Source organism: Anopheles merus, chromosome 3L, assembly GCF_017562075.2.
Source record: "Anopheles merus strain MAF chromosome 3L, AmerM5.1, whole genome shotgun sequence".
NCBI classification, from domain to species: domain Eukaryota; kingdom Metazoa; phylum Arthropoda; class Insecta; order Diptera; family Culicidae; genus Anopheles; species Anopheles merus.
In genome coordinates this window covers 28,325,179-28,341,051 of record NC_054085.1, presented here as the reverse complement: position 1 = coordinate 28,341,051, position 15,873 = coordinate 28,325,179, and the positions used below count along the sequence as shown (strand labels likewise).

Here is a 15,873-nt window from a genome sequence, read left to right as displayed (position 1 = left end):
ATCCCCCCGCTGCTGCTGCTGCTGCAATTCCGAAGGGAAGATTACGCGAAGGCAGAATGGCAAAACTTTTCTCACCCAGCAGCGTCGTCGTAACGCAACGAGACACCCGCCCGAGTGGTTGGAATACTCCTGCGGGTCGCTTCCGATTTTGCTGCAAAGTTCCGGGACCGTCGCCCTCACCTTCAGCCCTTTTACACGATTGCAGGCCTTATAAATCGTTTTCCGGGAACGAGCGATAGTCAACCGATCGACGGGTTTTCGAGCTCGGTTGTCCTCCTCCTCCCTGTGGCGAGTGGCGTTTTGTGCCCCTTTTCGCAAGCGTCGTAATTTCTTGCCTTTCTCTGGGTGCGCACCGGAGGATTGTGTTGCAAAACCGATGAATCTATCGACCTGCTGACTGCCACTAGCGCAAGGTGATACACCGAACGGTATGCAAATCGATTTTCCTCCCGGGGATGATTCTCGCCCGTCCCGGCAGACAGCGGGCATGCATCCTGGACCGGTCGTCCGGTACGAAACGACCACTCCAGGAAGAGAAAAGAAAGAGAGAGCGAGTCATGGGCAACCTCGAAACCTGATCGGTGAAATCGGTCCGTCGATGGACCGCTGATGGACGGGCTCGATGCTGAGTAGCTCCATTTGCCTTCCAACGCTTGCGGCTGGGTGCGAGCTGGCGGTGCCAATGAACAGTGGCCGGTGGTGCAAGGCGTTTTATCGTTTGATCGTTATCTCGGTTTGACTCTCTTCTTCCGAAACACACAGACACAATCCCGAACGAACCTCAGCACAGCTAACCTCAACTCAGCTGGGGAATTGGGAATGGGCCGTGCGGCTTCCGTCGTCTCTTTAAGCCTCAAAAGTGAGCTAGACGCTTCCCACTGCCTCCCTCCCGGGGCTCCGGAAGCCGGGAGGAAGCAGCCACCAACACGACCAACCGCATCGTCACCACCACCACCAGCACAACGTCCGTCGGTGATTTATGGCAACAGTTTGCAAACGATTAAATTTGAATTTCGCATTGGCATTGGTTTGCCGGTTGTCTTGGTCAGAGCTCGGAATCAACGAACTGGAACCTGGTTTCCGGCCATTCCCAACCGCCCCCTCCTCTACTGCCCTTTTTGCAGTCGGACGGACACGATTGAAACAATAGGATACAGATCTTACAAGTGGTGGTGGACCGCGTGAAGTCGCTCTCTGCGCTGTCGCGCTGTCGCTTGACGCTGTCAAAGGAGAATGTTACCAAATTGGCTACTTGTAACTTTGTGCGCTAAGTAGATGCTTGCCACGTGTGTGTGTGTGTCGAGTGGCAGTTGTCTCTGCTGCCACTCGAGCACATTGTACGTGACTGGATTGAACTATTGGAAGGGCACACACACACACACTTGCAACATAGCCACTTACCGTTATCGGGAAGTCATCCTTCATATCACAGGTATCCAGATTGCGCTTAAATCTAATTACGGTGTGGGTAGTGTTCTCGTAGCCGAGCAGCAGCGTGTAGTCCTGCGAGGCATCGTAGATTGGTTCACCGTCACTGTCCGGGCGAATGTGACGATCCTGGGGGAGAAAAAACGTTGGAAAAGAAACAAATAAAAAACCGCACCATCAGCATGGGGAGAAGTTCATTGGAATCGAAAGTCTATAGGTGACAATGATTGACAGTTGACATTCATTGAACTGCGTGTGTAAAGTTAAGTAGAAATAAAAAAAACCCCAACCGTTGCACTTAATTTAAAGCAAAAACAACATAAAGGCCAATAGTGTTACATCAATATGTTAAAAGATTGTGTAGTTAGTTGTTTGAGCGCTGTTCAATAAATTCCAAAGCTTCCAAAGCAATTATTAAACATTATGCAATTTAATACTATATAGGATCTTATTTGCATTTAATTAAATTCCTGTTAGAATTGCTTCTTATCAATTAACCAATGTGAGAGCATTCCAATTAAAATTACATTCTGCTGATATCACAGACATTTCAGAAAAGCCCTCAGGTTGTAAGGCTAAAAGTTGAGTTAGATTTTCATGCCAAGTTTTTAATCATTTTCGAATTCACATGAACGTGTAATATCTGTAACAACGATTATTTGTACTAATGTTGAACATTTTATATAACTTTATTGGATTTTGAACATTCATGTCACGTTTTTTTGTGACGTTAACAATAGGAAGTGAGTAATGAAAATCGAATAGTAGAACATAACACATGTGTTTGATGTAAAAACAAAAATCTTATTGAATGTTCCTCTACCATGGATTTTATTTCTATAGCCGCAAAGTATTCATCTAAATTATAACACAAACAGATATAATGGTTTTTCGTGTTCAATTTATCTGATGTTTCTTAGAGGAATGATCCACAAGATCATATAAAACCTATGCAAGTACATCTGAAAATTCTAAAAATACTTTCTTCAAAATTATCTCAAACAGCTTAATTCGAAAAACTAGGACATCACAACGTTTCCCTATCTCGCTCCCTACAGAACTCGAAGCTCCAACTCCATCAATAGCCCAGCAAACTACATTGTCAAAACGTCAAATAAACTCCCTAAATCTCGGCACAAACATTATTGCATCGGATAACCGTCGGCAGCTCACCAGCAGCACCAAAACCTGCCGAGCGCTTGGCCTTTGAGCTAAGCAAATGCCTCGTCAGTCAATTATATGGTAATTCATGTCCACTGCCAACACAAAAAGCCGACTCGCGTGGCCAGCGCACCGCGTTGGCACGGGTCCAACATTGTTTCGTTCGAGCTTCGAGTAGTTTTGCCTCAACTCATCAGCAGCGCCCGGAAGCCCTGCTTGCATCATTCATTCGATAATCCGTCACATGCCGGAAATGGACGTTCCCTTGTCGCACTGCTGCTTCTCCGCCGCCACCACGAGCATCCACCGTCCTTTCGTACAATTATCCTTGTGCGCGAGTGTTTTCGTTTCGGGTTGTCCCTTGTCGAATCCATCATCAGCAATGGTCGCACGACAATTAGCGCAAACCTCACGGAACAATAATTTCCGTTACAGAAAGTGCCAACACACACACACACACACAGACACACGCTTTGGGGGAAAGATTCACCCATGGTCCTAATTACGGAAGCCGAGCCCAACGCCGCGCAACAGCCGGTCAGCGTTGGAACGCCGCCGTTTGCTACTGTTGCAGATTTTTGACGCTTTGTTTTGCGGGCAATCGGGTCACCTCCGGAAATTGCTCGTCATAAACATCAGGCTTCCGCTGACAGCTGCCAGCGGACGACACGGTGCGCGGCCAGCCAACCGAGGGCTCGGGCCCAGTCCCTCATTACCGGCACTTACCGGCGGTGGGTTCAGCTGGAGCGGTAACCCAGTGGCGAGGTAATTGTTCACACAAATTGTCGAAAATGCCACCGTTGACGCGCTTGTTTCGGTACAAATATTGCGCACGTTCGCTTTCTTCGGCGGTGCGGGGTCGGTGAAAGCATTGCCGATTGGCAACTAATTTTCCGGCCTCCTTCCGGGCGCAGGGCACGGACTCTTTACACGCACTCACAGGGCAAAACCACTTCCGTTGTGCTCGATTGGCAGTGGGCAGCGCGTTGTAAGCCTTCAAGCAGACGAGTGTGGCGGCCGAGAAAAAAAATAGGGGATCTTATTCACCCGTGACGACCAACGGTCTAAAGCATGGGTGCAGAATTTTTCCACCAATCGCAAACAACCATCGTCGTCCTGAGCCGTACGCACCGTGCAAAGGTTTGTTCATAGTTTATTCACGCATGATTTATGGTGGAAATAATTGCTACAATTTGTCATCGCCATTTTATTTTATAGCACTCACGACACCCACAAACACACACACACACATGTACAGTCGCCATGAAACCCACGGACAGGAAACCAAATTCCCTGTGGTACCCAATCGGTGTGGCGTCCCAAGGGACACCAATCATCCTGTGGGGGAAAAGGGCGTCCGCGCGTTGGCTTCGCCAGTGGAGCACAAACCGTACGTAGCAGCGAATGATGGACAGTAATTTATGTGCAAGCCGATGGATGAGATTTAATGGGTGTTGTGCTTGGGCCGCGGGTTGCGGTGCCGTTTGGCTGGGTGAAGACTTCCACCGAGGGGTGATTAGATGTGATGCGTGATAGCGTTTAAGATCGGTTTCGGGAAGGCTTTGAGCGTTTCTTAATCGACTGGCAATTATAGTGTGCCTTCACGTTCAATCGGACAGTTGAACGAAAGGTGAATCGGACAGCATTATACGGGTCAATATTTGGAAAATGAGCAGTAGAATTTTATGTAAAACCATTTTTATTAATGAAAATTGTGTAAATCAAAGTGGAAATTTCCGCTATTGATTTTGACCCATAATGTCTATTCTTGAATGTTTTTTTTTTCCCGTGGTTATATTCTATTACTGTTTCCGGTATTTACTTAGGAGGTGAACTTAAACAGATCGGCTGAATAGTTAGGCTATAGGCAGTTTATTGTGGAACGTTACAGATTTTCAGAGACAAATTCATTTCAGTAAGCACACTAGACAATCTTATTTGATTTTAATCCCCTAATTAGAATATCAATGAGACAAGCTTGAGCATTAAACATGATGTCGGTGGTGTGAAGAACTGATGGTTTTAAAACAAATCTTGAACTTCTCTTCTCTACGAAACCGGCCTAAAAAGGCATTTAGAAATAGACTCTAAGCATATTTCTGTTTAGGGACTGATCACGATGCTGTCTGGTGTTACCACTCATCCAGAGCTATGAAATGATCCATGCACTTAGACAATTCCTTTCCCAATCCAGGAGCTGTCAAAGAATGATGTGAGAGTAAAGTATGGCCCTATTCAAGACTTTGAACTGATCTTCAAAGCAAAAAAGGTTAAGCTTATAATTTTCTTCACTATTTTTCGAAACTACTGTGTCAAGAAACTTGATGTTAGACTCTCTCTCTCTCTCTCTCTCTCTCTCTCTCACACACACACACCCACACACGTGCACTCTCTCTTTCTCTCTCTCTCTCTTTCTCTCTAGAGGAACATCTTGAACACTCTGTTGTAAGATCCTAGGGTTTGCTAGGGCTGGTCGTCAACATACCTAAAAACATGCAATGTTTGACGTTTTTCACCGAGCTTCTTAAAGAAAACAATGACTTTTGTCTCGTGCTGATTTCGTGAATTCAACAGTACGTGCCTACCAAGACACTTCGTGTACGAGCAATGCTGGCTATCTCAAGGCCTCAGTATCCCGTGGTCTACTAAATGCTGTAGACAACTTTTATAACATCGGAATTGACAACACGTGTACATTCTCAGAATGTATCCTGTCTTAACCATTTTCGTTAGTTTGTTTGTTTTTTCATGTAAACCCTGATCTTACGTAGTATTGAGATGGTTTCATTATGTTTTGCGAAATCAACATCTTTCATAATTGTTGGGGTCTTTATTGGAGTTTGAATTACCTAACCTAACATTTACTCAAGGCAACGGAGGCGCCTGGTGTCTCATTGTACATTACTTAGGAGAAAAAAAAACATAATGAAACGATAAAATTAAATCATCTCGAACATCATTTTTCTCTTCTTGAGCTGTTATTAAAAATTTAAATTGATGTAGATGTAGCAAAAAAGTTTCAAATCACTTATTCTCGCGGTCGAAAATCCATTGAGAAGAGATTGAAAACTAAATATTTATCTTCATATCAAACTAGATAACTCATTGAATCACCCTTCACTCCTTCCTGTGCGATAAATCCAAGCTGCAATAGATTTGTCTCAAGCGATTCTAACCGACTCATTGAGGACAGATTCTAACGACCCTCAAAGCATAATTAACAAACACTGGAGCCCACCTTTGGAAGCAGCTTCCTGCAGCATAATGGCTTGGCAAACTTATTACAGACACTTAATCGGTGTGCCAGTAACGGCAATCGCTGCCACACTTGTGCCACCGGCTTTGCACATCACAAACTTCAATTAGTAATGCAAATACAGCCAATAATTTCTCCCATTTCGCGTACGCAACTGCAAACAATTAGCAATAATCTACTGGAGTAGCGCATGCCAGAATGTCGCCATCGCCATACTGCGGGGTACACTCATTGGAGGCTCAAGTGAAATGTAAACCTCCAGTTCCCTTGCCCAACCGGGGCATGATGTTTGATTGCTCCAGTGCTCTACTTGTGCGCATGGGAGGGGGGGACGGTTGTGTCATTCCTGTTTGACAACTCGTCGTACAAACACGCACACACATTCGCTGGCTCTTACCGTTTACATAAATCATGACATTTATTTTCCCATCAATTTAGACTCACCCGGCGCTTGGGTTGCCGAGATTTTGACTCGTGTCTCGGATTCGGGCGATAATCCTACACCGCGGAAGTTCCCGCTACGAGGCACATCCTGTGCACGCTCCTAATGGACGAGCCGGTACCTCTGGTTCTGGTCTGATAACTCGATAAAACCCTCTTACTTGCCACACTACCACTACAGCAAGTCGCAAGTAACTAACCTCCGTCACGGTGACACGGGCAAATGCAAACGGTTTAGAAGAAGTTAAAATTTCATATCAAACAACATGTTTGCATTAATTTAACTTTCGTCGGGTGGCTAAAAATCATCATCGCAACCTTGCGTCAGCTTCACGGCATCCACGGGATTCACGGCACGAGGAGAAAGGGCACAGCCAGACTGCTGGCTTGTTGGCCTCAGAGTGTGTTTCGTACTGACTTTGAGAGGCGATATGGAGGTCCTCCCCCCCCCCCCCCCCCCCCCGGCCCGGAAGGCAACTACGGTGCGGAAGGCCACGAGAGTGTGTGTGTGTAGTAAAACTTGTCCTCCTCTCGCCAGGCGCTGCCAGTGCAGTAACTCTACCGGCAGGCTACCCTGTGTACTGCGCGCTGTCTTTCTAAAGAGGATCTCGACTTTCCGACATAAAAGCTATTACGAGTGTACTTAGCAACTATATTACAGCGACATCATGTGATTCCGACCGAGTCGCTGCATTCACTCCCCCCGGAACAGTCCGCAGCACTACTCACTTAGCTGTACTGCTTGCTTGTTCTGTACTGCTGTCGGTAAATACATTTACTTAAACATACAGCGCACACCGTCTCTTTCTAACCTACTCACTTCTAAGCCCGAGATGCTGAGAGAATTTTGCACACAATCCGCACCGAACCGGAACGATTCTGATAGCCATCGCTGCTACGACCATACATGAACAGGAGAAGCGTCCATGTTTTTGTTGGTCGAGTGCCCGTTGGGACACTTCCACAACACAATCACACACACACACACCCACATACGCAAACATGTGTCGTAAAATTGTTCCAATAGCTCTATTTTCTATTAACGGGTGCTGCTAAGATTGCAAATCAGGGAACGAACTCTGCCTTCTATTATTTTTCCATACAACGCGGAGCTGATGTTGTAGTGCAGCTGTAGGAAAAGTATGGTGCGCATCGTCATCTGTCCTAAACTGCAATGTGTGAATAATCTTCCACAACGGGACTGCGAATATTGCGCGACACCGGAAGAAAAACAAATCTGATTATTTTTGGACAGGGGTACGCAATTTCTTTCAGAGAAGTGCGAACACTTTAACCATTTTGGCATTATTTATGGTTTTTGTAAGCTTTCTGAAATTCCAGTTTAAGTTGCAATTCTCGCAGAATGACATTGTTTGTCTCATAGTAAGTTTGATGGGTAATTAAGTGTGACGTTATACATTTTGATTATGATGAAAATTTAAATTTCATCTACTATTAACATATTCCTTTTTCTTTAACTGCTGGTAACTAGTTAACTACTATAACTACTATTGTTATATATGTTAGCATTAAGCACAAAAAGCTGATCCTCACTACAAGAGCTGCTCCAAGGTATTTACGAGAAGGATGTCAAAGTCGAAGTGTATCCTTGCAAATAATAGAAGAAGCAAATACGTTAAGCAACCACTAAAGTTTTAGGCATTTCAAAAGTTATTCCTTTATATCCTTGAAAACCTCCAATAGGAATTTTGCAAAATTATATGGATTATGGTTGACATTACATGGAATGCTGGAGAGTTTAATTTCTCCATACTTCTGTTATTCCAAAATCTTGCTGAGTAAACTGCTTTCAAAACAAGGAATCTTGCATGGAGAAGCTCTACGCTGCATTTATTCCTTCATTAATATTGTTTTCTGACCTTTTGTTGTGGTCAGAATTAATAAACATTAATAAGAATCTCCTCTTCAAGTGCTACTGCTGTGGATCCATGCAACATGCAAATTTGCAAAATAACCTCGCAGGTCGTACTTTGCCGACCCCTGCTCGTGGAATTACACCACAAAAAAGGGAAAACAGCTCGCTCCGCTATGACTTTGCTTTCCCTACCGGTGAAACCTTCTGCTTTGCTTGGGGTCGTAAGAATTTTACACGAACATGCAGCCTACGGTACGGTGTGTGAACATCGGACAAGCAAACAACATTTATCGTTCACTCACACGTCTATTCAAAGCACTGCTGCATGGTCGAACGTGGTAAGAAACTAACAAACAAAACAAAAAACACACGCAAGCAACCAAGCCCAATGACACAAACATTACATGCCCCGAACTACGACGAACCACCGTGTTCCATGTAGGTGACGGTAATGCGATTTGCCACCGCTGACAACGGTCGAAATGCGAAAATGGCGCAGGTTAGGCTTCCAAAACGCTGCGACGCTGTGCATGTTGTGGCCAGGTGCGCATTCTGACACCTTCCAGAAAGTATGGGTGTGTGTGTGTGTGCGTGTTTATGTGTGCTATCATGGTGCCAGTGCGGTGCAGGTTCCTTGAGGTCTGCAACGTTTGCACCAGACAAAAAAGGAACGGTCCCCGGTCCTTGTATCACTGGATGCCCTTCCCCCGCGCTTGGTACCCGCGTAGCAACACAAATAACTGTTTAGTTTCATTAGGCTTCTGTTTCCTGTTCACAACTTCATTCGGCTTGCATACAGGCACGAAACAGGCGCCCCCATGAAGCGCAATGCCGTTTTTCCTGCCACGAAAGCCTCTGACGAAGCACGGGCCGTCGCCGCCTTCTTGAGTAGTGTGCTCACGCAAACCTCCTTTTGCGCTGCAGGCGCTAGACGCTTGAAGGTTGCACGTTGAGTGTATGTGTGTGTGTGCTTGTGTATATGTTTTACATTTTAATGCACCAGCAACTTCGAACATCCTTTCTTGGGGAGCTGTTTGTCGAATCGTTTGGTGGGTTGAGGACCCTCCTTCAGCTTTGCGTCTAATGCTAATGTACAGCGGGCGATGAGGTTTGGCCCGCGGGGGGGGGGGAATGGGGGTAATTAAAGGTTGCCAGCGGGCAGGTTTGCTCGGTGACGGGCGCCTTGTTGTCGTTTAACGTCCGACTTTAATTGATATTTGCCTTTTTGTCTGGTAGAGCTGACAGCTCACAATGAAATGTTTTCCACAAGTTTTGCAAGAATTCTGAGAAAATGTTGGGCCAACTGTAGAAAAGTGTGCGAAATTCCTTTCCATACAATTCGCTACATTACACCTATGCTGTATCAGATTGCTTGCACCGTTTGCAACCAGAGAAAACCGGGGAAGCAAAATCCCACACGCAATAGAAATGATGAAGTGCCCATTCATTCATCCTTATCGGTTCGTACGGCTTGATATGGAATCCGTACAAGGCATCCATGTCAGCAGAATGAAGGCAACAGAAAAAAAGAGCTCCCACAAACATACCTCTTCATCGGGACATTCCTATGGCATTGCTGCTTGTGTGTGTGTGTGTTCCCCCCCATTCTTCCCGGTGATATCGCAACGTCTGCAAGGTCTTTTACGACCGGAAAGATAGACCAGGAATACTGACGTTCCGGTGCTGCCTTTAAAATATGCCCCGCAATAAAACCGGGAAACGGTCGCTCCATAAACGTAATCACAAGCGGCACACGCAATGGCACAGTAATATGGTAACAATTTTTCATTTATTCCCATTGATTGTTATTGCTTGCCTCTCGCTTCATGTGGACGCTTTTTTTACGGAGCAGAAGATTGGGTCTTTGGAACGATGTTTTTGGAGATGAAGAAAATGGGCCAGGAAGAATATTCGCATGACCTACGTGATCAGCTCGCTGGAGAAGATTTTGATCGATGGATTGCTCCATTTTATAGCGCCCTACCAGGGCTGGAATTTTTCCTGGAACCTCCCGAATCACTCTGAACGCTCCAGAAGTGGCAAGCGTTCGCTAGTAGATTGAAGAAAATCGTTTTTATGGACAACTGAATGCTTTCCAATAAAGGATGAATTATGGATGCAACGTTTATGGGCAGGTGTGGTGGAAGTGTTCTTCAAATTTTGGAGCACCATTCTCTCTTTCTTCCGCTCCCTCCAATGCCTTGCCACTGGCAAACAAAATTATGTTTGTGAAGCGCAATTGCGCCCGCTACACGAGTACACTAATTAAACCCAACGACGGCTGTGTAATTCAATTGTGCGCCACAATTAAAAGCTCATCCATTTTGCTAGATTAAACAGAGGCCGGCTCCGGTTGGCTTCAAAAAAAAAAAAAAAGAAAGCAGAAGGGTTTTCATGCTGTAGCACGACCCCTGCACAGCGCGAGATCGCAGAAATGAAAGGTAAACGTAATACGCAAAAACGACCCCATTTTGCTTCGTGTATACATTTCCTGATCCCCGCAACGAGAGGGCCATTGCACGTGCTTAAGGTTGGTTCACCTCTGTGTGTGTGTGTGTTTGTATAGAGGGTTAAAAATTAACTAATTATCATGTTTAAAGTTATTCGCGCGAAGCACCCTTACACAGAAGGCACAGCCGTCTGCTTTCCGTCAACGGTGGTGCTTGCGAGAGAAGTTTTGTTTTTTTTTTTGTGTGTGTAGGAACAATCTTTACACCCAAAATTCACCCACTTTCTGGTAATCGCCCACTCCGGCCCACACGCGCTCGGACAAATTGTGCAAAGGGTAGCGAATTTTTCGCGCTGATTATCACGGGGACGGCTCTTCTCCGGCAGCCAGGGAGAGCAGCGTTCAAGTCAGCAACCGTTAGTGAACCCAGCCACTTCCTCCATAATCGGTCAGGTGCGCGCATTTACTTTTCGTTCGTTATGTTTTGCTTTCCCAGTATTTTTTTTTTCGTTCCCGGGCTTGTGACCAGAGTTAGCATTTTTAATAATGTAAATTTTGAAAAGCGTCAGCTAAATTCTACCGCCACGGTTTGGGTTCTGGTGCGTTCTAGAGATTCTCTTTTTTTATTTCTGTTGCTCAAGTCATGATGATGTGTCTTTTTCGAGCGAAAAAGCGTTTTGAACTGATTTTTATATTTTTTGTTCACTACTTGTATTCTCTACACGAGACAAAAGCGCAGACATGGCGCATAGTTTTACATATCACAGAAAAACAGTGATCAAACGATTGTAGAGTTATTTGTTTTAATAAATAACACTTTTAAATGATAAATTTTTTTTTAACAATTTTCAACCAACAGCTAATAAAATGTAACGTTTTCCAGCTAACCAGGAGAATGAGAAGGACAAAAATATTAAAATATTGATGGGAATAATCTATATTTCTTAGTACTCACTTGACCTGACGAAACCGTTTAACAATTGCTGTTCATCGATTGATGAATTTATTCATTAAAATCATCTGTAATTTCAGCTATCATTCATCAAATGCTCTGTGTAAATGTTATATCCTTTAATAAGCATATTTTTTCTTGTCTTGGCTAGAACCACAAAACAAGCCGTTCACCACAAAGCTCCTCTGAGGAATAGGAAAAAAGCGTTCTCACAGCATCGAAAAGCCAACATTTTGTCAATATTCTACCTCAACACAAAGCCAATTTTAGACCGGCGAGAAGAAAATAAAAGCTTCAAGCAATAGCCAAGCGAAACGAACAAAAAATGCCATCCTGGACTTCCGTTTTCCGCCAACGTTTCAACTTTTTAATTGCAATTCAAGCATAGCTGCGTGAGGAACCATTTTTTTTTTTGGCATTTGAACTCACCCGGAAGCTCAACTTTAACTTGAAAGTGACCGTGGCACGTACAAAAAAAAACCCAGCGCCCCTATTTAAGCGTTAATTCCTTGTCCCGTCGATGAGACACTCGGTTTTTTTTAGTTTGTCATACCCTCTGCAGTGAAATTTTCTAATAATGCTGACGCTTCGAGCACACCTTTACCGACTGACCTTAGGCAATAAATTCCCCACCGACCGGTGGAACAGTTCTTACGCAAAACAACGGGAATGAGAGAAAAAAAAACCGTCATCATCGTTGCGGAAAAGCTCTGTTTTCTTCCTTTTTTTTAAATAGAAATCGAAATAAAGATGGCAGGGTGTAAAAAAGCGACCCTGACCACAACACTCAGGAGGGCGCTCAGGTGTAGAAACGAAGAAGAAAGAGCCCCCGAAAGCGAATAACCGCAGGGATTAGCATGCCATTGGGAGAGCATATTTTTATCAACCATTTCAGTTTACGGGGTACGGCAGAATGGGGAAAGCAAGTGGGCAAACTTTGCCCCATAAAAAATGAAACTTCACCCAGGGTGGCACACATTCGTGTGGGGAAAATTCCTTCGCTCTGTTTTTGGAGCGGTTTTTTTTTTAAGGACATCTCACCTCCACCGTGCTATCGTTCTAACTCTCCCCTTGCTTCTTATCCTGTTGCTTGAAATCGGAAGGCTTTTCCGTGGCAAAAAGTTTTTCTCCCTTTAAATGATAAGAAAAGCTGGATTTTTGTTTTAGGAACCGTTCTTGGCTGGCCGATTTCACGCAATGGGCGCAATACAAAACACGACACAACAAACCCAGGGCAAGCTTGGCAGCGCGTCGCAGTTCGCCCTAAGTGGTGTCGCCCCACCGGCATGTGGCGTTTTGCGGGCTGGCGATAACAAATTTCACGCAATTTCAACCACACGCTTTCTCGTGTGTAAAAGGTTTCTAAGTTTGGTTGTTTTCTTTCCCGCTTCTTTCAGTACGTAAGGTACGTGGGTGCGAGTTAGATAAGAGGAAGAAGCCACCATCACCATCCCCCGTCGGTACGTCGATTCACCTATCTATAGCCGGGCGATGGAGCGGGGGCTATTACTTTCCGTGAAACTTTTTCCACGAATTTCGCTTATCGGCGGTAAGGAATCTAGGCCCGCCCGGTCGCGCCAAAACATGCCAATCTGTCTCCCGGGCTGCTGGTCGACGCACACAGCCACACGCACGCCGGATACTTGAGCCGGTAATTGTTGCTTTGTTCTGGGGAGTACAGAACGGTGGCCACTACATGGGACGGGATGCTAGGCAGAGGGGGCTGGAAGGTAGTACTCTTTACTGCCGCGTTTTGCCACACCTCGAGGGCGTACTTGATGGTGCTATTTTAACTTTGCCATCGATACGCTATTTTGTGCTTAGAGCTTAGGGAGGGAAATGAACAAACGGTGTTACGGAAGGACACAGTAACTTCGGTTAGCCGATTTACAGTGTGGTACGACGCAACGGCGGAGTGGTTTTCTCAATTGGAGATGTATTTGCTAGTAGCTATCTGTTGATGGTGGGTTTTAGTTTGTTTTTTTTTTAACAAATAACAACCTATTGAAAGTCAATCACCGAAACATCGAAAAACAAGAATTATATAAACATACTATCATCTTAAATTGATGTATAGTAAGCAATATTGCCAAAGTAAAAGGCTCTCCAGAGTAAAACTGTATTAAAGATTGATCTTAAATAATAAATAATAAAATTAATAGCAATACGCTGGTATTTAGGACGAATTGCCACTGGGAGAACTAACAATATTAGAGTTGTTTGAACTAACAATATGTTCACATATATAACACAATTGTAAAGAAATACTCGAACAGCACTCTAAAATAGGTGAAAACAGTCATCAACTTAACCTGCCATTTACTATGAGCTTGTGTGCGTGCGTGTAAAACTGAACGAGGTAACTGTCAAATCTAACATCGCTGTACTACAGTCGTTTCCGCAAAATTTTGACTCGAAGGCATCAATTTTCGACAGCGTGTCACAATTTTTGCCTCGAAGGCATCCATTTTTGATAGTGCACATCAATGTTTGTCTCTTAGGCATCATTTTTTCACTGTGAGTCAATCGATATATTTACAAAATTTAACGTCATTTCTTAAATTATTCATAAATAATGAATAATAAATAAATAAATAATGAAAAATGTTCATAAATAAAGAAATTTTGTTAAGTATTGAATAATTTCGTTGATAGAGTTTCCAAATGTCAAATGGAAGTTTTAATGGAGTGAAAAAGATTGCATATATTTTTTTTCCAAAAAATAACTAATTACACTGTTTTTGTATTCTTCGTATGATTTAAAATTACAACCAAAATCAAAAATCTGCTCAAATACCTTCTAAAATCATCATGATTCCTACAAGAGTAAAAAATTGATGACTTACGCTCCAACAAAGGGGAGTTAGAGTCAATAATTGAAGCGCACTGTCAAAATTAATGCCTTAGAGGTAAAATTTGATGCCCTCTATCAAAAGTTGATGCCTAAGAGCCAAAATTTGGTGGTAACGACTGTGAACATGAAATAGATAACTTAGACAATCGTAAGAAAATAAAAAAAAATATATCCTAAATGCTTACTCAAATCTAACTAGACTTGATACAGAAAAAATGCAACGAATGATCACATGCTTGAAAATATTTGGACAGAATGTGGTGAAGCGAAAGCAAATTATTGCTAAAACCAAACGAATGAATGCATAGCTAATCAAACACTTTTTCTTCTTAAATTTCCTTGTGAAATTGTTTTTTTTTAACAACAACCGTAACAAAAACAAACAGTTCTAGTACACATTTTTACACATTTTTACCTCTTGTTAAATGTACGGTAGATTTAATTGCCTGAACTATCGCTCATTTTTCTAAAGCATTATGTTATGTATAATAAAATAAAATGATATATTTTTTTTTACTACACACACTCATAAAATTGCGATTCTTCCTTGCCACCCTGTATCCACACAAAAATATATATAGAAAGGAAAAAAAATCAGCAGGAGGTTATGGAGTCTTAACATTATTAATGACCAGCTCGGCTCGTACCGTTCGCGCTCAGTAAATGGCAAATATCGTAAGCCTTCAATCGTTTATTCTACCCCTCTACCTCGTAGTCGGAAATGTAGCTGCTCTCGTGCAAGTTGAACCATCATCAGCACATTTTCCCTCTCTCGCACACACACACGCGTAAACGATCATCATCCCGCTTCCCATGAACGGAACAGTAAAAGAAAAACACGCAGGTAAAATCGGTGGTCATTTGTTTCACTGCCCACCCCAAGCACCACTGTGCCGCCCTTGGCGTATGCGTAGAGTTTTGTTTATTCCGTAGAATTTCGACATGACGCACCTACCTTTTATAGCCCTCATCACACTATTCCAATCTCTCTCTCTCTCTCTCGCTCACCCCGTTTGGCTGAGTTTTCCATCGCGAATGGCATGCAAACTGCAGTAAACAACTGGCTGCGAAAGAAAAGCAAATTTCGCTCGCCCATTCCGGCGTGATTTATGGCCACCTTTGCCCGGTTTGACCAGAACCCACCATCACCGTCAGTGAGCAGGGGGGGGGGGGAATAAACTAGCTTCCTTAACGATACCGATGATCGAACGCAGCCCGCAGCACAATGATAATGTTGTTTTGATACGCCCGGCACTTGACAAATCGCGTCACAAAGCAACAAAGCGCACGGTGCTGCTCGGACGCCCGGCCTCTTCCGGATGTGGGCAATGGAAATTCGAGTAGGTGCAATTAATTTCCCCGAAACTCCCTGCTCACCAGCCGCACGGTTCACCGCTTCACTGAGGTAGCTAATTAATACAACCAAGGCCGGGGGCAGGTGACTAATCCAGCACAG

The 15,873-nt window shown here is 44.0% G+C and overlaps 1 protein-coding gene across 1 annotated transcript in view; it reads right to left on the bottom strand.

Annotated features, from left to right (window-relative positions):
• LOC121599289 (MOXD1 homolog 2-like) overlaps positions 1–15,873 on the bottom strand; it is a 79,234-nt gene that overhangs the window by 36,433 nt on the left and 26,928 nt on the right. Inside the window, exon 4 of the mRNA XM_041926998.1 lies at positions 1,402–1,557. Within this exon, the coding sequence (XP_041782932.1) occupies positions 1,402–1,557 (156 nt within the window). The remainder of the gene's footprint in view (positions 1–1,401; positions 1,558–15,873) is intronic.